Below are 26,634 nucleotides of genomic sequence, written 5' to 3' on the forward strand. Positions count from 1 at the left end.
TAAGTAGGCTCCCTGCCCAGCCCAGAGCCCAACACAAAGCTTGAACTCACAACCCTGAGATCAAGACCTGGGCTAAAATCAAGAGTCAGACACTCAATGGACTGAGCCACCTAGGCACCCGTTTTGGGTTTTCCATTGCTTCTAATGGTCAAAGGAATAGATTGGCCCCTGCCAAAGTTGAGAGTCATTGGGGATGTGGACCTGGAGTCAAATTCAGCAGTTAGACATTGTGTAGGGCATTGCCATCTTCTGTCACTTGAGAGAGCATCATTAACGCCTTGTCTCTGACAGTACTCATCTGCAAATGTGTCAGCTGCCCTGGCTGCTCTGGATTGCGGTAACAGTGTATAGCTAGCCCAGTCTAAGTTGTCCTCAGACCCAGCCTTTGCCCAGTCACAGTCCTGGGATGCTAGGGACCTCAGACTTCCCGAAGGACTCAAGTGGAAATACCAACTAAATGCTATGGCTCTCGCTAAGACACTGCTCTTACAAGCTGGGCCCATTCTCTTTGAGGCTCAGCAGAGAGCTCGTGGCAGCCTCCTTTTTGCATGATCATCTCCTTGGGGCTGGACCTTTGAGCCCAGTATTGAGAGGTTGCCGGTAAAGGGAGACTCCAGAGGCTTCTCAAATTGAGAATTGTATTTCCTGAATGTGGCTTTTATTTTCATTTATAGGATTCTTGGAGGAATGCTGTGATATAAGGCAGGGTTTTCTTTTGCCCCTAGAGTGGCCTGGTTCCATTTGGCTTACTGCAGCAGTGGGGCAGTGGTGTTGAGCTTTGATATCCAGTGGAGTTGTTGTTTTTAAAATCAATATATTTTTGGGGCACCTGGGTGGCTCAGTCATCAAGCGTCTGCCTTCGGCTCAGGTCATGATCCCAGGGTCCTGGGATAGAGCCCCACATCGGGCTCCCTGCTCAGCAGAGAGCCTGCTTCTCCCTCTCCCACTTCCCCTGCTTGTGTTTTCTCTCTCGCTGTGTCTCTCTTTGTCAAATAAATAAATAAAATCTTAAAATATATATATTAAAAAAATTAAAAATAAATAAAATCAGTATATTTTGAAATGATAAAATTTTAGAAATAGAGGACAGAGTGGTGATTGCCTGGAGTTAGGGATGGGAGTGGGATGCAGGAGGAAGGTGGGCGTGGTTATAAAAAGGCAGCACAAGGGATCCTGGCGATGTTGGAACTGTTCAGTGTCTTGACTGTGGTGATGGATATAGAAACCTACACAGGTGACAAAATTGTCTGGAACTTAAGCGCACACACGCACACACACACACACACATACATAAAACTGGGGAAATCTGTATTTTAAAATATTAATTTTAAGGAATTTGAGAGATTGTATTTCTTTATACTCCAGAATACTGTAAAATCATTCTTTAGATTATTTAAAATATTTATAAACAAAGTCTCTCTCAAAACAAAAGTTGAATTAATCTAAAACACATGCCCAAATTGTAGGCTTTAAATTGCAAACATAAAACAGAGGCCAAAGGACACTTGAATAGGATATCTGTTGTTTAAAAAGAAAGAAAGTTAAAGTCCTGCAGGAGTTTGGTTTTGTTTTGTTGTTTTGCTTTTATTTTTAATAAAGAGAGAACTGACAAGAAAGAGGCAAACATGAAAAGCCAGGTTTTTTTGCCTTCATCGTGCATTCGAGGCAGTTTAGCCAAAGTGGTCAAGTACAAACTCTGGTAGCTGGAGCAGTGTGTTTCCTTCTGTAGTGAGGCCTGCTTCCTCCTGTTTGGAGTCCCTGGCCAGGATGATTATAGGGCAAGGGCTGGGGAGGGAGGGAGGGTCTAGAGGCCTCCCTGTCCCAGCACGTACAGTGAGTGACACCAAGAGCCTCTTCCCTTGCCATAGCAGTTCCTGGTTGCAGTGCCCAGATGCACTGGTCTCACCAAGGACTTTGGGGCCTATTTTCACTCCAACCTTTTTCCATTGAATGGAATGCTCTGAAAACCTGGAAATTCTCTAGCCACTCTCTCTAAAGGATAATCCATGGTATTAAAATGACCAAAATCTGCAGGATTGGTAAATCTTTCAGTTCTTTTCGGTCCTTAAAAAAATGAGTCTCTAGGCTCATACCCAACATGGAAAATAAAAAGCTTCCAAAATTTGCTTTTAGAAGAGGGGGAGAGCTAATGCTTAGGAGCAAGGCTGGGGCGCTTAACCGGGAGAGTTAAATCTGGTAAACATGACCACAGAGATTTGGGGTAGTATATAAGCTTCAGTCGGTTCCACTTAACAAGTACGCATGAGGCCCGGCAGTGCAGGCAGTGTGGGTGGTTCTCCTGCATCCAGGCCTAACCAGACATTGCAGAACCAGGAGAAAGAACCCCATGTGGCAATACACGCATGTGCCCAGGCAGGGGGAGAAACCAGGGAGCAGAGGGCTCACTCTAACAGCTCTCTGGCTGCCAGGCCCTCATGGGGGAGCTCTAGAACCGGGCACACCCTATTCTTGATTGAAGCACTGCTAGTTGGTCGGAACTGAGGCAGACCTGGGGGTGGGGGTGTGAAAATTGTGTCCCGGATAAAGCCAAGGGCTGTTTTGCACGTGAGTTATTTGTAGGAGCTCAGGAAGTGGCTCAGGCAGGCTGTACCTATCCCCCCAGGCACCACCACTAGCTTCCCAAGGGCCCAGGCCCATGTGATCAGCAGGGCTGCCTTCAGATTTTGCCTTCCCTCCTGTAGGAACTGACCTTTTGGTGATAGGCTGGGTCAGTTGGGAAAATGTTCTCTACAAGGTAAAGAGTGGAGGCCCCTTCTTGGAGTGGCCATGAGTCTACCCAGGATTGAACATCCAGTTCATTCATCTGTCCTGTTTAGGCACCACAGATTATACCATTCAACAACCACTTTATGTTATTACCATAGAGACACACTATAAACAAACAAATGAGAAAATACAGTGTATGTAACTGATGTTCAGTGCCGTAGGGAAGAATTGGGGCGGGGGCAGGTTGTGCAGAAGGAGGGTTGCTATATCACATAGGCTGTAGGAAGTCAGAGGATACCTTTCTCAAGATGCCATTTGAGCAGAGAACTGAAGGGAGCAAGCCTGGCAGACATTTGAGGAAAACAGCATCACAGGAGAGAGGACAGGGAGTGCCAGGGTGGAAATATGCCTGGCATGTTCAGGGAAGAGCCAGGAGGTCACAGTGGGCAGACAGAGTCAAGTAAGGGGAAGGAATAGTAGGAGGAAAAACTCCTCCCATATAGAAGTCAGATCACAGACAGCCGTGGGGGCTGTTGTACGGGCTTTAAAAGCTTTGACGCTGAGTGGGATGGAAGCCACTGACTCAGTGGCTTAGCACGATCTCTCTGGCTTCTCTGTTGAAAACAGGTTGGGCAGGGGTAGGGACAGAAGCAGGGAGGCCAGTGAGGAGGCTGTGGGGTAGTCTGTGCAAAAGATGATAACAGTCTAGATCCAGTAGTAGTGGGAGAATGTGAGCAGCAATCTTATTCTAGTTATGTTTTGAAAATTGAGAAAAAACGGAGTCAGTGACGACTTCAAACAAATTTTTTGGCCTAGCAGCTGAAAGAATGGAGTCCCCTCTGCTGAGAAGGACAAGGCCTTGGGAGGGACAGGCATGGGAAATTGAATCATGAACATGTTAAGTTCTAACTGAAAATATTAAATTAGCTCAATACAAATTTTAGGATTATTTGTTCCATTTCCTTGAAATTGGCTCTGGAAGTCTGGAGTTTGGAGAGAGTTCCAGGCAGGAAATAGAAATGCAGGTGGGGTTTGACATGCATCTGCTGACCTACAGGGGTGCTCCCTGTTTCTCTCCTGTCTGCATGTTCTGTGAGGCAGAAGGAGAAAAAAAGCTATTAAAGGAAATAAACCAACCCAAGAGCTCCTAAAATGATTGGAAAACAGGCCTAAGGACACCAAGCCCGACCCTTAGAGCGCCAGGGTCATCTGCAGGCGTCCCTTTACTCCTGGAAGTGGTGGGGGATTCTTCCACCCACTCTTGCACAGTTAGGAGTACTAATGAGGTTTGGGGATGCAGAAACATTGTGGAATGCAGGGAGGGGCTCTAAATCTAAGTGGGGTGACCCCAACGAACCCAGTCACAGGCTCCTTCTTGTGGTTTTCTTTCCACCCTTGCTCACTCAGCCCCTCAGCATTCTGCAGCCCCAGTCAGTAGGCTAATCTTTCTCTTTTTTCTCCCAGCTACACAGATGTTATTGATGTCGTCCAGGCCCTGCAGACCCATCCAGACTCAAAGGTCAAGTCCTCCTTCACCATTGGTGCCGTCACGGTGTGCGTGGAGCCCCTGAGCTGCTACATGGAGCACAGGTACATGCTTCAGACCCTCCGCAGCCCACAGGATGTGCTGGGTTTAAAGGTAGAGAAAGCGATTTTCTTCCACCCACCGGAAGGAAACACATGATTATGTGTGTTTGTCTTTTGGAATGCATTAATCTACCTTATATATAATGAATGCTCAATTGTTGCTTGATTAGTGCTAGGTTCTCAGAAGACACGTAGACCGAAGCCTCTCACCACTTTTGTGCACTGAAAAGTTGTCCATCTAGGGCAGTGGGACTTGAAACAGCTTCTCCCCGAAAGAAAGAATGCCCATGACAGCCTTTTCTTTTCCCACAGGGGAGGTGCTTTGTTTTCCAGGTACTTAGAATATCTCATAGATAATTTTTCATATGGTTAAGCCTTTTTTTTTTTCAGATTTATTTATTTGAGAGAGAGAGAGAGAGAGAGTGTGTGTGTGTGTGTGTGTGTGTGTGTGTGAACAGGCAGAAGGATGGAGAGAGAGAATGTCGAGCAGACTCTGCTGAGTGGGGAGCCCAACACAGGGCTTGATCCCACAACCCATGAGATCACGACCTGAATTGAAACCAGGAGTTGGCCGCCCAGCTGACTGAGACACCCAGGTGCCCCAATGGTTAAACCATCTTAAAACTGTGTTACCTCAGTTAATGACATTCGTTCTCATTACTAATAGGTGAACTTTGGTTTTTTTAAACTTTGGAAGTAATATAACAGCAACAAGGAAAATTGGGTAATAATTGGGGTGCCTGGGTGACACAGTCGGTTGAGCATCTGCCCTTGGTTTTAGCTCAGGTCATGATCTCAGGGTCATGAGATCCAGCCCTGCTTGGGGGAGTCTGCTTGAAAGATTCTCTCCCTCTGCTCCTCAGCACACTCACATGCACATGCTCTCACTCTCTCTCAAATAAATAAATCTTTGAAAAAAAAAAAAAAAGAAAATTGGGTAATAATTTACCCATAATCTGGGGTGGCTCAGTTGGTTGGGTGTCTGCCTTCAGCTCGGGTTGTGATCTCAGGGTCCTGGAATCGAGTCCCACGTCAGGCTCCCTGCGTGGCGGGGAGTCTGCTTCTCCCTCTTCCTCCGCCCCTCTGCCCTACTCATGCATGCTGTGTCTCAAATAAATAGATAAAATCTTAAAAAATAATAATAATAATTTACCCATAATCTCACTAACTCAATGTAACTATTATCATTTTTGTGAATTCCTTGCCTTTTTTATCTCCATTTTTTACAGTTATGGTATACATATAATTTTATATCCTTCTTAGATTAACATATAAACATATTATGTAACTTAACATATATTTGTTCTAATATCACAATGGTAATTGCATTTTGATTAATTATAGTCATTATGTGTGTGGATGGACATACTTTTTTTTTTAAGACTTTCTTTTCTTTTTGGGGGCGCCTGGGTGGCTCAGTCGTTAAGCGTCTGCCTTCGGCTCAGGTCATGATCCCAGGGTCCTGGGATCGAGCCCCATATCGGGCTCTCTGCTCAGCGGGAAGCCTGCTTCTCCCTCTCCCACTTCCCCTGCTTATGTTCCCTCTCTCGCTATGTCTCTCTCTGTCAAATAAAGATTTTATTTATTTATTTGACAGAGCGAGAGTGAGAGAATGAGTGGGGGGAGCGGCAGAGATAGAAGCAGACTCCCTGCAGAGCAAGGAGCCCAACATGGGACTCAATCCCAGGACCCTGGGATCATGACCTGAGCTGAAGGCAGACGCTTAACCGACTGAGCCACCCAGGTGCCTGGACATGCTTGTCTTAACAGTTTCCCTGCTGTTAGTCACATATGTTGTCTCCAGCTTTTCACTATTATAAATAATGCTGTGGGAAAATCTCTATCCATATGAATTTCTCAAATTTCAGATAATTTCCTTAGAATAGGTTCTTCAAAGAGATATTAATTATTTGCATGATCACTTTTATAACTCTATTCGCATTTGAAAATTGCTTCTTGAGTGGGTTTCCCAGTTCACACTGCCCCAGTGGTGTCTGGAAGTATCTGTTTCATCATCAGAGCTCTTCTCGCTGGGGCGAGTTTCAAGCACTCCCTTGTCCCTTCACAGAGCTATTTGACTTCCTGTCCCTTTAGCCCAGTGGGATGTATCCCAGGTCTGTAATCGTGTGGTCTTTCTGGCTAGTCCAAAATACTTGTATCGGCTGGGAACTGATTGATCTACCCTTCAACCTTCATCTGAAAGAGCTCCCTTCCTATTTGAGTCCCAAGTTGATATTTTTAGATTTCACATATAAACTCCATTAGAGTTTCTTCCCTTACCACCTCGACTGATTTCAAGAAACATCTTCACCATTTCTCTTCTCTTTAGCTGTGACTTAGGTTCTGCTTTCCCATAAAAAGCCAAGGTGTTCTGTTTTCCTTTTGTCTTAGGTTACGTTATTGTAGTGAATGCTGAGCATCACCACTGTACTTTCGACTGCCACATTGACTCTTCCTAGCAGTCATATTTCTTTTCCTCGAGCTTTTTGTTTGCAAATGACATATCCTTGAGCTTTTATTTAAAGATGAACTAAAGGGGCACCTGGCTGGCTCAGAGGAGTATGTGACATCTCAGGGTTGTAAGTTTGAGCCCCACATTGGGTGTAGAGATTACTTCAAAATAAAATCTTTAAAAAAAATAAAATAAAACAGGGGTGCCTGGGTGGCTCAGTTAAGCGTGTGCTTTCGGCTCAAGTCATGATCCTGGGGTGCTGGGATCAGGCCCTATGTCGGGCTCCCTGCTCGGTGTGGAGCCTGCTTCTCCCTCTCCCTCTGCTGATCCCCCTGCTTGTGCTCTCTCTCTGTCAAATAAATAAAATCTCTTAAAAATAATAAAATAAAACAAAGATGAACTAAAGCAAGAGGTTTAATGTGTGACTAGATACTACCATTTAAAAAAGGTAGGAAAAGATATTAAGCAAACAACAGATGGGAGGTTATACTTCAGAAGAATTAGCCTAGACAATGAGTACTCTGCTGCGCTGTCAAAAAAAAAAATTTTTTTTAAGGAGAAAAGGAGTTAACAGGGTAGGTGGGAAGAGCTCAAAGAAGAGATATAAAAGGTCTGGGGAAATGGGATCTTCTTGGGGGGGGTAATGTAATGTTCTAAAATTGAATTATGGTGATAGTTGCACAATTCTGTAAATTTACTTTAAAAATCATTGAACTACATACACTTAAAATGAGTGAATTTTATGATTTGCAAGTTATACGTATACTCAATAAAGCTGTTAAATAGAAAAGATCAGGGGGACAAAAAAGTTTAGTTAGCAGAAGCAGATGGAAAATGAACTGCTAGAGCCCTAGAAAGAAAACAGACAATAATAAAGCCACTATAGCAATGAAAATCTCAAAGACTTAAGACACTCTCAAAGACACTGCAAAGACTTAAGTCTGTGTCAGAGAACCTCAAGCTTGAGAAAATAACAAAATGAAGAGGAAAAATAGACAAAGAAATGAAGATCATTAGAGAAAAGAGAGGGACTAAGTCTGTAGAATACAGACGTAGCTTTTGTGAGTACAGAAACCATTTCTGTTTAATGCTAATGAAATATCGTTGAATAATGGGTTTGCCAACATGTGAAGAATAAGGGTCCTTAAGAGAATTCAAATAAAGAAATAAGTGAGAAATATATAAAAGGACTAAAGATGAGCATATAATCTATTTAAGTATAGAAGTAAGGCTATATCATGTATGAATTGGGGTCGTGGAATATAAAAATTAACTAATAAAATCATGGGTTTTAGGACTATGAGTATACTAATTTCTTCAGGGTTTTTTTCATACTGGGAGATCAAAACTATTAGGTCAGTAAGTCATAGTTACTGATTTGCTCATATTTTTAGGAATTAATGAGAAATTTCCAAATTTACCTTTGAACTCCTTCCAGAAAGTAATTTACTATAGTGGTTTTACTAATGCTCTGTTGGAAAACTAATGATTAGTCCCTGCACATGGGCTATGCGCTGTTACATTCCATGTGTAAGAGGTACACATGAAATAGAATAAGAGAATTGTGGCACCCATGATCAAGAATAGAAAGTTATTAAATAAAGTTAAGCCCATTCCATTAAAAAAAAATTAAATGGCCAGTGTTAAACCCATAAATTAAAAAAAAAAAAAGAAAAAATTTTTTACATGGCCAACTGTGGAAAATTTAAAATACGGCTATAGTGAAAACAGCTCCTTGCCCCTTCCATCAAGAACTGAAGAGTTGAATCTACTTCTTATACTTTGAGTTTGGGCTTGAGCATGTGACTTGCTTTGGTCAATGGGACAGCAAGAAGCAAGAAATAAGCAGAGGTTTAAAAAGCATTTACCGGGGTGCCTGGGTGGCTCAGTCGTTAAGCGTCTGCCTTCAGCTCAGGTCATGATCCCAAGGTCCTGGGATCGAGCCCCACATCGGGCTCCCTGCTCGGCGGGAAGCCTGCTTCTCCCTCTCCTACTCCCCCTGCTTGTGTTCCCTCTCTCACTGTGTCTCTCTCTGTCAAATAAATAAATAAAAATTCTTTAAAAAAAAATAAATAAATAAAAAGCATTTACCCACAGGGGCTTGCTCTCTGTGTCTCTGAGAGCTGAGACCACCATATGAAGAAGCCTGGACTAGGCTGATAGAGGATGAGAGGTCACGTGGAAAGATAGGCCTAGCTTCCTCCATCTGAGCTGAGACCCCAGTTGGCTGTGAGTGAGACCATCTCAGACCATCAGCCCCAGCTGAGCTGCCCAAGCCAAAACAACTGCCCATCTAATCCACAGAATCATGAGGAATAAATACATCATCGTTATTTGAAGCCACTTTAGTTTTGGGGTGGTTTATTACATAGCAACAGTGTAGGAAAATAGGTACATTCATACAGTGTTGGTAGAAATATAAAATGATATAATCTGTTTAAAGACACTTTTGGCCATTCCATTGCTATAAGTTTGTATAGTTATATTTGTACAAATATTCAAAAGATACATATGTGTAGGGGAGTTTGTTTCAGATGGAATTCTTAATTCTAAGCAGTAAAGCCTACTCCAGTATGGTTTGTTTTCTTTTTTAAAGATTTTATTTATTTATTTGACAGAGAGACAGCGAGAGCAGGAACACAAGCAGGGAGAGTGGGAGAGGGAGAAGCAGGCTTCCCGCTGAGCAGGGAAGTGGTTTACTATAGTGGTTTACTAATGAGGCTCGATCCCAGGACTCCGGGATCATGACCCGAGCCAAAGGCAGACGCCTAAACAACTGAGCCACCCAGGTGCCCCTACTCCAGTATGTTTTAATGGAAAGGGATTTACTAAAGGACATTATAGCTTACAGAGTCTCCAGGGTGGCCGGGCTGTATTGGCTAGGCAACCAGGAGCAATGCTCAAACCTCTTAGGCCTGCCCTGATAGGGGGATATCTCAGCCACTTCCTTCACCAGAAAATGGGGTCTGCTTACCGTACATCCTCTCACTCACCTTGCTCACTGCCAGTGGGAGTCTTGCAGTAATCTGGTTGGTGGAACTTAGATCACATGCCTGCACCAGACTGCAAGAAAGGCTGGAAAAGTAGTTTTGTGCTATTTACAAAAGAGATGGACTGGGGCACCTGGGTGGCTCAGTCATTAAGCGTCTGCCTTCGGCTCAGGTCATGATCCCGGGGTCCTGGGATCAAGCCCTGCATTGGGCTCCCTACTCAGCGGGAAACCTGCTTCTCCCTCTCCCACTCCCCATGCTTGTGTTCCCTCTCTCACTGTCTCTCTCTCTGTGTCAAATAAATAAAATCTTAAAAACACACACACACACACACACACACACACACAAAGAAAAGAGATGGACTTCCTAAGTTCAAGCCTAGGAAAGTTGTTTAGAAGTCCTGAGCAGGCTGAAACATGACAGATGTGCTCTGCAATGTTCAAAACAACACTGTTTATAGTACCAGGGCGCCTGACTGACTCAGTCAGTAGAGCATGTGACTCTTGATGTTGGGGTTGCGAGTTCAAGCCCACATTGGGTGTAGAGATTACTTAAAAAATAAAAATCTTTACTAAAAAAAACCCCCACTGTTTAGGGGTGCCTGGGTATCTCATCAGTTAAGTGTGCAACTCTTGATTTCAGCTCAGGTCAGGATCTCATGGTCATGAGATCGAACCTGTGTCAGCCTCCGCACTCAGCATGGAGTCTGCTTGTCCCTCTCCCTCTGTTCCTCCCCCCACCTCTCTCTCAAATAAATAAATAAATAAAATCTTTAAAAAAGAAAACACTTTATTGGGGCGCCTGGGTGGCTTAGTCGTTAAGCATCTGCCTTTGGCTCTGGTCATGATCCCAGGGTCCTGGGATCGAGCCCCACATCAGGCTCCCTGCTCCACAGGAAGCTTGCTTCTCCCTTACCCACTCCCCCTGCTTGTGTTCCCTCCCTCATTGTGTCTCTCTCTGTCAAATAAATAAATAAAATCTTAAATAAATAAATAATAAATAAAACACTTTATTATATCAACTGGAAATAATCCAAATGCTCATTAGTAAGACTTAGACTGGTTAAATTTGGGAATATTCATATAATGGAATACTATGCAGGCATTTAAAAAAAGTAAGTAGATTTCTGTGTACTAACACATAACAATGTCCACAATATATTGTGAGGTGAGAAAAGTAAATTGCCAAAACAGTATGTACTTTTTAAATGTTTATTTGTATGTGTATAGGAACTGTCTAAGAGAATACATACCAAACTATTAATGGTAGTTCCTTCTGGGAAATGGCCATTTCCTTGGAGACAAGTTCTGGTTAATGAGGAAACCATTTTGATATTTTGTAGTATGCATGTGTACTGCTTTTTAAAAAATATAACAACTTTATTGAAGTATAATTCACATGCCATAAAATTTACTCTTTTAAAGTATACAATTCTGGGGCGCCTGGGTGGTTCACTTGTTAAGTGTCTGCCTTTGGCTCAGGTGGTGATCCCAGGGTCCTGGGATCCAGCCCCGCATCGGGCTCCCTGCTTGGCAGGAAGCCTGCTTCTCCCTCTCCCACTCCCCCTGTTTGTGTTCCCACTCTCACTGTGTCTCTCTCTGTCAGATAAATAAAATCTTTAAAAAAAAATAAAGTATACAATTCAGGGGCTTGGTCGGTTAAGCATCCGACTCTTGATTTCGGCTTGGATCATAATCAGGGTTGTGAGATCAAGCCCCACGATGAGCCCCACATCTGTCTCCACACTGAGTGTGAAGCCTGCTTAAGAATCTCTCTCTCGGGTGCCCGGGTGGCTCAGTTGGTTAAGCGACTGCCTTCGGCTCAGGTCATGATCCTGGAGTCCCAGGATCAAGTCCCACATCGGGCTTCCTGCTCAGCAGGGAGTCTGCTTCTCCCTCTGACCCTCTTCTCTCTCGTGCTTTCTATCTCTCATTCTCTCTCTCTCTCAAATAAATAAATAAAATCTAAAAAATATATATATATTTTTAAAAAAAAGAATCTCTCTCTCTCTTTCCCTCTGTACCTCCCCCATCTCCACTCATGCTCTATCTTAAAAAAAAAAAAAAAAAGTAAACAATTCAGTCACTCCCTATTTCTTCCTCCTCCCAACCCCTGGCAGCTGTTAGTCTACTTTCCGTGGATTTGCTTATTCTGGACATTTCATATAAATGTAATCATGTAACATGCAGCCTTTTGTGTCTGGCTTCTTCTACTTAGCAAAATGTTTTCAAGGTACATCCATGTTTTAACATGTGTGAGTAACTTCATTCCTTTTAATGGCCAAATAATATTCTATTTTATGGATATACCACATCTTATTTATTCATTCATCATTCGATGGACATTTTGGGGGCTATTATAAATAAATTATAAATGCTAGAAACGTGTGTATAAGATTTCATGTGGTCATATTCTTTGTTCTCTGGGCATATACCTAGGAGTAGAATTGCTGGGTCATATGGTAACCATACATTTAACTTTGAGGAACTGCAAACTGTTACCTAAAGCCACTACACCATTTACATTCCCACCACAGTGTATGAGGATTCCAATTTCTCCATGTCCTCACCAATACTTGTTATTTTCTGTCTGTATTGTGTAGAGTGGTATCTCCTTGTAGTTTTACTTTGCATTTCCCTAATACTAATGATATTCAGCATCTTTTCATTTGCTTATTGGCCACTTGTATGTTTTTTTGTAGAAAAGTCCATTAAACTTCTTTGCCCATTTTTAAATTGGGCTGTCTCTTTTTTTTCTTTTTTTTTTTTTTTAAGTAATCTCTGTACCCAACATGGGGCTTGAACTCATGACCCCAAGATTAAGTGTCACATGCTGTACCAACTGAGCCGGCCACGCGCCCCTGGGTTGTCTCTTTTTGAGTTGCAAAAGTGCTTCGTATATTCCGAATCCAAGTCCTTTATAAGATACCTGATTTGCAAAAATTTTCTTCCATGGGTTATCTTTTTACTTCCTAGATGGTATCCTCTGAATCACAGTTTTCCATTTTAATGAAGTCCAATTTATTTTTTCTTTCATTGCTTGTGCTTATGGTGTTATATCTAAGAAAGCATTACCGAATCCAAAGTCACAAAGATTTATCCCAGTGTTTTCTTCTAAGCGTTTCATAGTTTTAGCTCTTATATTTAGACCGATGTTCCATCTTGAGTTAATTTTTACATACAGCATGAAGTAGGGGTCCAACTTCATTATTTCAACATGTTGATATCCAGCTGCCCCAGCACCATTTGTTGAAAAGACTTATTATTTCCCCATTGAATTGTCCTGGCACTCTTGTCAAAAACCAATCCACTGTAAATGTGAAGGCTTATTTTCTGGGCTCTCAGCAGTATTCCACTGATAGACATGTCTGTCCTTATGTCAGTAGCACATTGTTTTGATTATTGTAGCTTTGTCGTAAGTTGTGAAATTGAGAAGTGTGAGTCCTTCAACTTTGTTCTTTTTCAAGATTGTTTTGACTATTCTGAGTTCCTTGCATTTCCATGTAAATTTAAGGATCAGCTTGTCAGTTCCTACAAGAAAAGACAACTGAGATTTTGGTAGGTATTTCAATGAATTTATAGATCTGTTTGAGAAGTATTGCCATCTTAAAAATATTAAGTCTTACAATCCATGAACCTGGCTCAATCTTTCCATTTATTTAGGTCTTAAATTTCTTTCAGTGATGTTCGTGTACAAGTCTTATGCTTCCTTTGTTTAATTTATTCCTAAGTATTTTGTTCTTTGTGATGTTATTGTAAATGGAATTGTTTTCTAAATACCATTTTGGATTGTTCATTGGTAGTATATGGACATGCAACTGATTTTTGTATATTGATCTTACATCCTACAACCTTGGCTGAACACATTTGTTAATTCTGTTAGTGTTTTGTGTGTACTCTTTAGGATTTTCTATATACAAAAGCATGTCATGACTATGGAGAGATAGCTTTACTTTTTTCTTTCCAGTCTGGATGCACTTTGTTTTTCTTGTCTAATTCCCCTGACTAGAACCTCCAATATAATGAGTAGAAATAGCAAGAGCAGATATCCTCTCTTGTTCCTGATCTGAAAAGGAGAACATCTAGTCTTTAACCATTAAGTATGATGTTAGCTGTGGGTTGTATATTGCTTTTATAATAAGAAAAGATTTTTTGAGACTCAAGTTTTTAAAACTTAATTCAGTGTTTTTGGGGGTTTTTTGTAAAGTGGCTACCTTAGCAAAAATAAAATTTACATCATTGCTTCCAGATTATGGTTTAAAAAAACAGGTGGGAGCAGAACATAGTAGGGTGTCTTTTTCCATTCTGTGAGGTGGGGATTAGTGCGGCTTCTTTAAGGGTGGGCTAAGTTTGGATTCAGGATGAGTCTATGTGAGATTTGTCTGGTATTTTTATTCTAGTGGATTTCATTCAGTGAGTGTCTGTTGGGTCGGCTGTGTGCCAGGGACCATTCTAATCATTGAGGGGGCAGCAAGGAATAAGTCATCCCAGATCTCTGCTCATGTGGTATCTGCAGTTTTGTGGATATGCATGTAGGAATTGTGGGGCCCATGTTTTGGGACAGATTGGATCAGTATTTACTAGAATTTTATATAAATCATGGAGTGGGTTGGCACACTACAAAATGCAGGATACCATCCTTATGTGAGGCTTATAATCACAGTCGTTTCTGTTACTTAGAGGAAGAGCTGGTCAATAACCTGTATATACATTGTATGTACATTTTAATGAACTCATCTGCTCTATTTAAGAGTCCTATGCCAGGCACTCTTCAAAAATACTAGTTTAAAAAAAATACTACAGTTTATTTTTTTTTAAAGATTTTTTATTTATTTATTTGAGAGAGAGAATGAGAGAGAGTACATGAGAGGGGGGAAGGTCAGAGGGAGAAGCAGACTCCCCGCTGAGCAGGGAGTCTGATGCAGGACTCAATCCCGGGACTCCAGGATCATGACCTGAGCCGAAGGCAGTCGCTTAACCAACTGAGCCACCCAGGCGCCCAATATACTACAGTTTAGTAGGGAGGATGATATGTAGAGAAGGAAAGCAGAGAGCCAACATTTATTTTGTGCTGTTTGTTTTGCTGTGATACTTTACCCCTCTTAATCCTCAAAATACCCCCTTAAGGTAGGCATCATTACGATGTTTTACCATGAGGGAGCTGATGCTCAGAAAAGTTAAATATATTTTCCAAATGCCACACCAATGACATGTACCCAAATAATCATGATTGAGGTAAGAGGTGCCATAATAAAAGATTTGATGCAATTTCGTAAGAATTATAAAGAAGTAATAATAACCCCTAGTTGGATTAGGAAAGAAAGCCAACATGAATTTGAGGGACAGAGATGCCAAAGATGCCAAGATATGAGAAATTGCATTCCAGTTTTTTTTAGAGAGTCATGTATATGTGCAATTCTATGTGTTCTGAATATTTTCTTTGTAGCCGTCAGAGGTTTAAAGCATGAGCATCCAGCCTGTGATTGGATAAGATGCCTTGAGGGAGAACTTTGCTTGTCTTGTCTAAGATGTCTGTGGTGTGAATTGCTGTGGGCTGCTGTGAGGAAGCAAGCAGGGTGCTGAGAAGGGCATGTACTATAACCACAGGCACTGGTGGGGACAGACAGTTTCTAAGAATGTGTTTGTGATGTGTCAGGCCTTTCAGACTGAGTGCAGTGAAGTCAGTGAGTTCTCTTCTTGGGAGATTCCAGTGTTGGATGGATGTGTCTTCCCAGTTCCAGGGCTCTTGATCTTGCTCAGAGCACATGGGGGTTTCTCCTTGGAATTCCTCAGAAACTATGAAGGAGTCAGGCAAGAGAACTACAGCAACAGTCCAAAGTGGTATTCATCCAGCTCACTTACCTACCAAATTTGGTTCCAAATGGTATTTTCAGAAAGTAAATAGAAGGGTGAAAACTTGCCACCACAAAGGAGATTGCAGGAGAGAAATTCCCCCCTGGTGATTTGAACATCATTACTACCTGCGCCTAGACCAGCAACAATTCAGAAGTGTGGCTTCAGCAAGCATCTCATTTGTAGGGAAAGAAAACATGGGAGCTCTACAGTACTAAACAGACCTGGGTCCGTACATAAGTCCTCCCACTTTCTAGCTTCGTGTGAGACCTTGGGCAAAGTGCTTAGACTGCTTAGCTATTGTAAACACACCCACTCTTCTCAGCTTGTAAGTACCCAAGGCATCGAGTAGATATGAGGACAGAACAAGACTGTACATGAGAACTGCTTGCACGGTACCCAGAGGAAGAGCTTGATAAAAGGCAGTTATTCTCATTCGTGTTAGCTATCTTCCCTAAGAAGCGTACTATGATGCTTTAGGAGTTTAAAAGCACTTGAGAGTGTGAGTTTTTTCCTGCGTTAGCTAACTAACTCACTCTTTGAATCAGTCACTCTCAACCTGCTTCATCTGTGATCCAATCAGTTTCCTGCTATTCGTTCACCATTAGAGCTCAGAATGGGGTTGAAGGGGAACCAGGATTCCAGCATGCACATAAAGGGAAGCATGGCAACTTTAGTACTGAAGACCCCTGGAAGAGTTAGGGGAATATAATTTCTTCTCATTTTCCTTTGAAATTTCTCCTTTATGATCAGTACAGTGTCTCTTAAAAAAACAAAAAAACCTGCTTTCTTTTCTATTTCTTGTAATCTAGAGACTAGGCCTCTATCCCCTCTTCAACATTCCATCAAGAGTTGGCCACATAAGGACTGCTTCTGTGGGGTTCCTGGCTTAGAGAGCTTTGGTTCAAAGCTATGAAAACCGATTCTTTTTTTTTTTTTTTTTAGTAAAGATTTTATTTATTCATTTGAGAGAGAGAGACAGAACACAAGAAGGGGGAGAGGCAGGGAGAGAGGGAGAAGCAGACTCCCCACTGAGCCAGGAGCCTGACGTGGGGCTCCATCCCAGGACCCTGGGATCGTGACCTGAGCCGAAGGCAGACGCTTAACTATCTGAGCCCCCAGGTGTCCCGAAAACCAATTCTTGCTGCTTAGTACTGCCTTCCACTTGCCCCATTGAATAAGTCAGCTTGGATATTCACATTTTTGTGGGAAATAATAAATAACAATTCTGACATTAATGGTTTTTAAATATTTCTCTCTTTTTTCCCCCTCTAGATTTCTCTTTCCTAAATGTCTTGACCAGTGTTCACAAGGTAAGCAATATGTTTTACTTCCTGCTTTTTTGCATGCCTTTCAAATTCTGTTTAGATGTAACAGACTTTTCTTCATCTCCTTCCTCCTATTCTAAAATCTAAAACAAACAAAATTGGTCCAGGGAAACCTTTGACATCTTTTTCTTTTATCATATTTGATAGGCAGATTTCTTTCTGAGTTTGTCTCTTAAGATGATAAGCTGCCATGACAACAGCTCTCCTGAGCGGGGCTTAAGTCTGCCCTGGCCTTCCAACTAATATCAGTGGACTGAAAAGGTATTAGGTATTCCTAGCCTCTGGATCAACAAGGTCTTGATGCACTTCTCCTGTCCCATGAATGCACAGTATGGTCCAGTAGGACCTTCTCCCTTAATCCCCTCCTATATACACTGGAATTTTCCACACCTCCTTGGTAGCATTTAGAAAAATCCATCCATCCTGTAGGTTACATTCAACCTTGCATTGTTCTCCCATCTGGCAACCCTGGAAGTAGCACTTTTTAGTCGTATTAACTATAGTGCCTGGAGACCCAGAATAAATTCTGAATTTCCTGCAGTGATGATAAAATGCTCATTGTTGTCAGAAGACCTGGGGTCTGAGCTTCCTGAGCCAGCCCAGCAAGAAGAAATCAGACAGAAGAAAATAACTTGGTGTCCCCAGCACAGTTTTACCCTGCTGATCCCATTGCCAGTCCGCAGGGAGCGGAAACAACTGAGCATACCAGAGCTATTGTCTTGGGAAACAGCTGAGCTGGGTGCTGCACAGGGCAGGAGCCGGGTCACTGGAGGGAGGAATGTGTGTGTTGGACTGCCGCTCCAGGGAGTCTCAAGTCCAGCTTTTAGAGTCTTTTGTTGCTTTCCAGGCACAGCACCCCAGAAGCAGAGTGGAATAGAGGAGGCTGGGTCCACCCACAGTATCCACTCCACGTAGATGAAGGAGGTTTTATGGAGGTTGGGTCTGTAGAATGTTGTGACAGACTAGATGTGGGGCATGAGTTGGAGAAAGAGGTATTTAGAGCTCTAAGTTCCAAGGTTGGGAGGTTGGGAAGGTTGGTGGTATCTGTCCTTGAGATATAAAGCAAAGGCAAAAACATAGATAACCAAGGATCACTGTCTGGTCCTTGGATATATGTTTGCAAGTCATGGTCAAACCCAAGGGTGTGGGCTATAGTCATCCCCTGTCCACCACATGATTATTGCCACCCTAATGCACCTTCGCTCCTTGGCACTTTCTCCCTCCGTGCCCCTTTTGTTTTTTTGCACACAGCACAGATAGTCAGACTGCCCTAGCCGAGAGCCTTGGGGAGGTGCTCTGTCTTCATTGTCCATGAACCTGAGTTCTCTTCTTGGGAGGAAAGACCTTTTAGGCCAAGACAGACTGGATTCTCTCTGGCACTTGGTAGACAGATTTCATTAACACTGCTTCCTTACTCAGTGTTCAAAGGCAACTTGTATCAGATTCTGTGCATGTGTAAAGATAGGGATGTGGGCAGATAACCTTGAGGCCATGGATGATGTTTTTCTAAACTCCAAAGGACTTGTAGAGTGACAGTGTCTTAGTAGTTATCTTCCCCTTGCATCTGGGCCCAAAGGACCCTATGAACTGGTCTGACCTGGCTCACCATGGGCATGGGCTGTCCAGGGAGGGAGGAAATAAAAGGCAAGTATTTCTTTTATCCTCAGAGATTTGGTGACTAGCTTGGCAGTGGGATCTGCCACCAGTAGACAAACACTTCATGTCCCGAGGGAGCATATTGCCTCTCTTTGCTCCTGTTCATGAGTCAGGCTCCCTGATTCATTGCTTTGACAACAAAGGATTGTTTTACAATGAGAAAGGACTATATTGCAGCCCCAAGATGATGTGTGTTACAGAAATCAAGGATTAGGAAATAATCTCAGAGCTTAAACAGCAAACAAGATTCAGTATAATGCTGATTTGAGAGAAGAGCAAAGACATTTTCTACCATGTCCTGCTTTTGGAAGTATCTAAGGGTGGATAAAACAAACTTTGCTTTCTCCTGGGCTTCTGGAGGCCTTTAGCCCAGACTGGGACAGTCAGACCTTAGAGGTGTTTCTCCACTCTGGGGAATGGGCAGGCCAGGCTGTCCACTCACTCACATCCCAGACTGGTAAGACCATGGCCAAATGTGGGTATCCATTCTTTGATACGGAGCAGAAGGAAGCTCCTGGCCCAAGCAAGATGAAACGCCCACAGTGGCCTCTTCATCCTGTGCTCCAGATAACTGCTGTACCTGCCTCACAGATGGCATTTCCTCTTGGCAGGTGGTAGTTTGCATAGCTGGCCTAAGGAATGCTGAGGATAATCCTTTTGCTTGTTCTCCTATAAAGCAAAGCCCCTTTTCTGTGTCCAATTCCTGACCTAGAATCCCAACCCCCCAGGGTATATCTACATGATACTGGTGAGGCAGACAGGACTCTGGGCAAGGTGTCCCTCAGAGATCCATACCCCAGCCTTTTCCGGAATAGGCCAGGCCTATGCTTGTGATCCTGTTGCACACAACTTAGGTTGCCACATTTACAGTAGTCTGATTCTCCAGTTTCTTTTGCCCAAGAAGATAACCCACAGAGTCCTAGGACATTGATAGGTCTTCACTCAGCTTTTGCTGACTCCTCACTGCAAGATCCATCACAGCCATTCTTGTCTCATGGAAATCTCGTGGGCCTCTTGCAGGATCCGGCTCCCATGTTTGCCACCTCTGGAATGTGCTGAGCCTTCTAGAACTCTGCTTTGCTTCCCCCACTATGCTACATTCTGGGCCTGGCCTTCTGATCTTGCCTCACTCCATTTCCAGAGGCCCCAGTCAGGCCCTGGTGCAGCCGTAGGACATGGATTTCTGGCATTAGGCTCACCAGCCTCATCCTCAGTGCTTCCCCTGCAGCCTCCAGAGTGACCTTTCTAAATGGGACTGAGTGCACAGACACAACCAGTGTCACCTTCATTAGGAGCCTTCCCTGACACTGTGGCTGAGAATGGTCCATCTTAGTGTTAAAGCTTCTGAACAGAAATTTTTAAATGTTTTAAAATAGAATAAACAAAATGCTGGCATATTCTCCATTTGAATTCTTCAGTCTGTGCCATTACCACAACTAGGTTATACATGGAGACCTTGAGGATAGAGGTTTTGTGTGGGAGAAGCTCTTAAGAAAACGTGATTCTGTATCTTCTTGTACACTTGCATATGCATAGACTATCTGAAAAAGCATACCCAAGATCTGGTTGTCAGTGGTTGCCTCTGGGAAAGAGAACTAGGACTTGGGGTGCCAGAGGAGGGAGGAAGAAGCTTGGTTTGAATACCCTTTTGTACCTTATGAATTTTCTACCAAAAATGTGTATATATTGGTAAGTCTTAGAAACCTTTCAGATGGCTGTCTGATGAATGGGATTTGCTCAGACTTAGAAGTGGGAAAAATTCTGGCATGTGGGTGCCCACAGCTTAGCTGCTTAGGCAGCTGCACTGGACATCAGGTTGCATGTATCTTTTATGACACTTGATTCATTCATTCACTTATTCAGCAAATCTGTATCTAGAGCCTGCTTCAGCCCAGTCCTGGGCGGTTGGGGAAGGCTTCTGGAAGAGGTGCTATTCAAATTGTCTATAGCCTGAAGGAGGAGTTGGGCCAACAAAGAGGAGGGGAAAAATGGTTCCGGGCAAAAGGACCAGCAAGAGCGAAGGCCTGATGGTGACCAGAGCACACCTAGGGCACACACCAGAGCACATGATATGATCAGATTTTCTGTTTTTGAAAGAGTACTCTGACTACAATAGTTAGAATGAATTATAGTAAGAGAAGCCTGGAAGTCCACAGAATAAGCAGTGACCTAGCAAAGAGACTAGCAGCCTGAACCAGACAAATGGTAGCAGGGATTGATAGTGGATGATGGATCCAGGAGCTGTTTAGCACTCACCAGGCCAGGAGGAGGACTCAGGTGTCTCCACAGCCCACATTTGGGGAACTGGGCAGCCTTTCACCAAGTGACAGGAGGAAGCAGAGCTGCACTCACCACTTGGATGTCAAGGAAGGCTGTTGAAACTCACCCTTGAATCCTGAGAGGTCTCTCAAGCACTGTGCAAAGGCCTAAGGTCAGCTTACTAGCTGAGCACTACCAGATACCTGAGAAGAATAGAACCTACATCTCAGAACCAAGGAACTGATAGATCCCCAAACTGTTCATAAACACTTAGGAAGGAGGTTCTGTGCTCAGCAGGTGAATTGTAAGTCCTGATGTCTGTGGTCCCAGTCATGTGGCATAACCTTCGTATGTATCCTTTCCCCATAGTAACATGTGACCATTGGCATGAAGCTCCTAATCCCTGCTCCCCGGTCATGAATTGAATGCATCCAGACAGTTTGTGAGGTCAGATTCCGTCTTTAGCACTTTTATTTATTTTTTAGTATTTTATTTATCTATTTGACAGAGAGAGAGAGCAAGAGAGGGAACACAAGCAGGGGGAGTGGGAGAGGGAGAAGCAGGCTTCCCGCTGAGCAGGGAGCCTGATTCAGGGCTCGATCCCAGGACCCTGGGATCATGACCTGAGCCGAAGGCAGACGCTTAACGACTGAGCCACCCAGGCGCCCCCAGTCTTTAGCGTTTTTAGAACACTTTTTTCATTAGTATGAGTGTCGAGAGGAAGGAAGTATGGTTTACATCTGCCTCAGACTAGAGGCAGGAGCCAAGGATCCTGGAAGTTGCCTTCCATCTAGTGATGGCCACTCATCTGAACCATGGACTCGGCAGCCTCACTGGTGGGAGTCACATGACCTAGCTTCCTGCTGGTGCCATAGCCACCCTTGTCTGTCTGAGAAATGGATCAGTCCAGGCCCCTCAGTGTCCGTGTAGAGGTCTCATTCTTAGGCTGTTGCTCCCCAGACAATGAGGGTGGTGGGGATGGTGGTGGCCATTATGTTGCATTTAATGAGTTCTTACTATCTGTAGGCCCTGTGATAAGTATTTACTGATAACCTGCAGGTATGTGTTACTGTTCCCATCTAACAGAGGAGGAAATTTGGCTTAGAGAGAAAGTTGAGCAATTTGCCCCTGATGTCATTCATTAGTAATTAGTGGAGCCCCACATTCAAACTCATGGTCTGCCTGGCTCTAAAACCCATGCTTTAATTTTTACATTATGCTATCTTTTTACATATATGAAGAAGATAAATAAGACTGTGAGTCCTGTATTTTAAATACCACCTGTGTTATTCATAGGAGCTTTTATAGTTTAAAGGAGGGGAGAGAGCAGAGTCACATGAAGGATTGAGATGGTAAGGTAATAGGGAAGATTTTAACAAAAAAGTAAGCTTTACCAAAATTAAAAAGTTAAAGAGCTTAAGCAAAAAAAACAAGGTGCAGAACAGTATAATATGCCACTGTTTGTGGGGGGAAAAAGGTATACCCACAATTACTTGTGTGTACACAGCACATCCTGGAAGGAGATCTGAGAATCTGATAACGGCGGTTGCCTCCAGGGAAGGAAACTAGACGGCTGAGGAGGAAGGGGGGTTATTTTCCTCATGAATCCTTCTTTGCATTGTTTGAGTTTTGCCCTCAAAAACTAAATACAGCTGATTTTTTTTTTTAAACTAAACACTCAGCTTAATTAAATAGTATTTGTACAGAGTCCTCTATACTGAATATTCATCATTCAGGATCCCACAATTACAAGGTTACTTAGGACAGCCGAAGTCTCTGTAATTTAGAGATAACCACTTATGAACTATTTATAAAAGCTAGCCTCTCCTATTAAAAAGATTTTAATCTTAGATATAGAGTTAATGATAACACCCATGAGAATTCTATTACAAAATAGAATATAAATGTTGAAAATCTTGAAAACCTATAAATGAAATTCTATTTAACAAAGAATTAGGAGGCAGCAAGAGATACTCTCTCTACATCTTCCAAAGTGGGAGATCAATAAAGTTTAGAGCTGTAAAATCAAGTTATGAAGAGTGAGTCATACTCTTAGTATGTAGTTAGTTGTAAAGACATACACTGGGAGGGACTAAAATTACTAATGTAACCAACCAGAATGTGATGGCGAAGTGGGAAGAACACTTCTGAATATTCCAGTTTCCCCATCTGTCACATAGAAAAGCCAATAGGCATTGTCTAAAAGTGATATTATAAGAAACAGTGATTTAGATCTATCAAAAAGTTATAAGGGGGGCGCCTGGGTGGCTCAGTCAGTTAAATGGCTGACTCTTGATTTTAGCTCAGGTCCTAATCTCAGGGTCATGAGAACAAGCCTGGCTTCAGGCTCTGTGCTCAGCCCGGAGTCTGCTTAAGATTCTCTCTCTCTCTCTGGGTGGCTCAGTTGGTTAAGCAGCCAACTCTAGGTTTCAGCTCAGGTCAGGATCTCAGGGTCCTGGGACTGAGCCACCCACTGGGCTCTGCACTCAGCAAGGAGTCTGCCTCAGGATTCTCTCTCCCTCTGCCCCTCTCCCCACTCTCTTTCTCTTTTGTGTGTGTGCGCACTCTCTCTAAAATGAATAAATTTTTTTAAAAAAGATTCTCTCTCCCTCTCCCTCTGCCCCTCCTCCCTGTGCTCACTCACTCACACTCTGTCTAAGATAAATAAATCTTTTTTAAAAAATTAGAGAAAGAACAAATTTTTTTAATCTTTTTTTTTTTAAGACTTTATTTGACAGAGAGAGAGAGAGGGAGAGAGAGCACAAGCAGGAGGAGCGGGAGAGGAAGAAACAGGTTCCCTGCCCCCAAGAACAAGAAATTTTTTTAAAAATAGTTTATATTTTAAAAGATTGAGGGGTGCCTGGGTAGCTTAGTCATTGGGCATCTGCCTTTGGCTCGGATCGTGGTCCCGGGGTCCTGGGATCGAGCCCCGCGTCAGGCTCCCTGCTCGGCCGGGAGCCTGCTTCTCCCTCTCCCACTCCCCTTGCTTGTGTTCCCTCTCTCGCTGTGTCTCTCTCTGTCAAATGACTAAATAAAATCTTTAAAATAATAAAAAAAAATAAAAGATTGAATCTATAAAAGAGGTCTAGCTGCCAGTATGTTAAAGCAACATTATGGGGTTACAATCAGCAAAATCCAGACGGCAGAAATCTACAGGACACAGCTGTTCAACAAATAAATTACAAAGAAATGAGACACCGCAGATTGAAAGAGAATTATGAGATGTATCAATGAAATATAGTGTGTGGACTTTCGTTCCTGGTTCAAAAAAATCACCTCTAAGAAAATATTCATTGTTAATTATTAATTTTTTAAATATACTGAAGTATTTTTGGATGAAAGAATAGGATGTCTGGGATTGACTTCAAAATCATCCCGGGGAAAGGGGCAAGGGCTGGCATGTGATATGGAAGAAATGCAGTTAGCCAAGTGTTGTTAATTCTTGAAGGGTGATGGGCACATGGGAGTTCATTGTACCACTTTCAAAATTTTTGGATATGTTTGAAATTTTCACAGTATTAATAAGTGAATAAAAATGGTTGAATAACAAAAATGCAAGTGATCTTATAGTGGAAATGGTGTATATGCTCTGATCATAACTATGTCAAAACAGGAATGAGTATGGAATTATAATTATGTTGGCATGGTAGGATATAATAACTTCCCTGATTTCCAAATTCTCTGTAGCATAGATTTTCCTTCTATGTATCCATGAAAGCTTGGGAGGGATTTTTACCCACTCCACAACCCCTCATTGCCGGCACCACTCTTCCTTACTGTATGACTGTGTGAATATCTGTGTTAGCACTTATCTTAGAATTGTAGGTCCGTGTGAGCAACTCCTTCCTGTGCACTCTTTGAGAATCTCATGGTGAGTGCCTGACGTATGGTTTGTGCTTGGTAAATGTCTGTGGTCTAAACTGGTGATGGTGTCTGGCACGGGTTCCGGAAGAGGTTAAGGACAAGGGATGTGGGAAGGGCCCTTTGATGAAGAAGCTCCAGGAGAGTTTCCAGCTGGAGAGCAGAATTGAGAAAGTAGAGGAGGGTAAGAAGTGAGGCAGCTGCAGGCTTGAGGCCATTCACTCCAAGAAGTGGCAGTGACAGACAGGGGAGCAGGTGTTGGGGGTCAGGGGTGTCTGCATAAGAGGGCTACTGGAAGGGATGATCAGGAAGGGAGCAAAGGCTCACATTGTGTGAGCCCTCAGCCCCAATCAGACCTCCGAAGCCTGAACCGTTCTTGGTTTTATTCCCCAGGCCTGGTGAGTAATGTGGTGTTCACCAGTCACACCACGGAGCAGAGGCACCCTCTCCTTGTCCAGCTGCAGAGCCTCATCAGGGCTGCCAGTCCTACTGCAGCCTTCATTCTTGCAGAAAATGGGATTGTCACCAGGTAAACTTACCAAGATTACTTCACCCTGTAGGACTAGCCACTTTCTCAGATGCAGCAAGCACTCTGACTATGGCCCACAGTGTCTTTCTCTTGCATCTAGGACCTGCACATTTATAGAAGTGCTTTTGATGTTATGTAAAAATCAGCAAGAGGACCCCATGTGTCAGTATCCTGTACTGTTTTGAGATATTTTGTTGTTTTTTTTTTAAGATTTTTAAAAAGATTTTATTATTGAGAGAGAGAGAGAGCACAAGCAGGGGAAGAGGCAAAGGGAGAGGGAGAGAGAGAATCCCAGGCTGACTCCATGCTGAGCACACAGTCCAACACGGGGCTTGATCTCATGACCCCGAGACCATGACCTGAGCTGAAATCAAGAGTTGGAGGTTTGGGGCGCCTGGGTGGCTCAGTTGGTTAGGCGACTGCCTTCGGCTCAGGTCATGATCCTGGAGTCCCAGGATCGAGGTCCCGCATCAGGCTCCCTGCTCGGTGGGGAGCCTGCTTCTCCCTCTAACCGTCCCCCCCTCTCGTGTACTCTCTCTCTCTCTCATTCTCGCTCTCTCAAATAAATAAATAAATCTTAAAAAAAAAAAGAGTTGGAGGTTTAACCGACTGAGCCACCCAGGTGCCCCAAGATTTTATTTTTAAGTATTCTCTGCACCCAACGTGGGGCTCAAACTTTACAACCCCATGCTCTATTTGTTTTGATGCATCACATTTTTGTGCATTAAAGGATGAAGTCGAGACTCTCTCAATATTCCTTGTGTTAAGATGTGAAAGAAATGGCATAGAGAACATAGAGAAATGACCTTTTTACTTCATGGACTTGGGTCCAAATTACAAACTAAAAATAGAGAATTGATGACTTTGTGTGCGTGGATGTGTATGAAGAGAAAACATCTGGTCATACAGCACTTTATTTGCTCCACAAAGATATACCAAAAGGTATATACTTTTTATATAATTTTGACTTTGAACAATGTAAATACTTTACATATTCAGAAATTAATAAAGAGGGATAAAACTAAAACAAAAAAGTGAATCCATCTCTATATCAAAGTTATAACAACCACACACACAGCAATTAATTCAGGTAACTTTTAAACATAATCCTCCGTTGGAACCCTGATTCAACAACATCACTTGTTAGATAAGAAAGATTATAGGGGCGCCTGGGTGGCTCAGTCGTTGGGCATCTGCCTTTGGCTTGGGTCATGATCCCAGGATCCTGGGATAGAGCCCTGCGTCGGGCTCCCTGCTCAGCAGGAAGCCTGCTTCTCCCTCTCCCACTCCCCCTGCTTGTGTTCCCTCTGTCACTGTGTCTTTCTCTGTCAAATAAATAAATAAAATCTTAAAAAAAAAAGATTATAAATGTGAAGTGGGAAAGGTGAAGAAA

The 26,634-nt window shown here is 43.0% G+C and overlaps 1 protein-coding gene across 2 annotated transcripts in view; it reads left to right on the plus strand.

The window, feature by feature from the left end:
• Positions 1-26,634, plus strand: part of DNAAF9 (dynein axonemal assembly factor 9) — a 127,637-nt gene that overhangs the window by 88,393 nt on the left and 12,610 nt on the right. For both annotated transcript variants that reach the window (XM_028118779.2, XM_028118780.2), the window contains exons 28-30: positions 4,192-4,317; positions 16,884-16,921; positions 25,106-25,241. In XM_028118779.2, coding sequence (XP_027974580.1) covers positions 4,192-4,317; positions 16,884-16,921; positions 25,106-25,241 — 300 coding nt within the window. The remainder of the gene's footprint in view (positions 1-4,191; positions 4,318-16,883; positions 16,922-25,105; positions 25,242-26,634) is intronic.

The sequence above is a fragment of the Eumetopias jubatus genome, unplaced genomic scaffold (genome assembly GCF_037043125.1).
Source record: "Eumetopias jubatus isolate StellerSeaLion01/CBP00866 unplaced genomic scaffold, mEumJub1_p1.0 scaffold_9, whole genome shotgun sequence".
NCBI classification, from domain to species: Eukaryota; Metazoa; Chordata; class Mammalia; order Carnivora; family Otariidae; genus Eumetopias; species Eumetopias jubatus.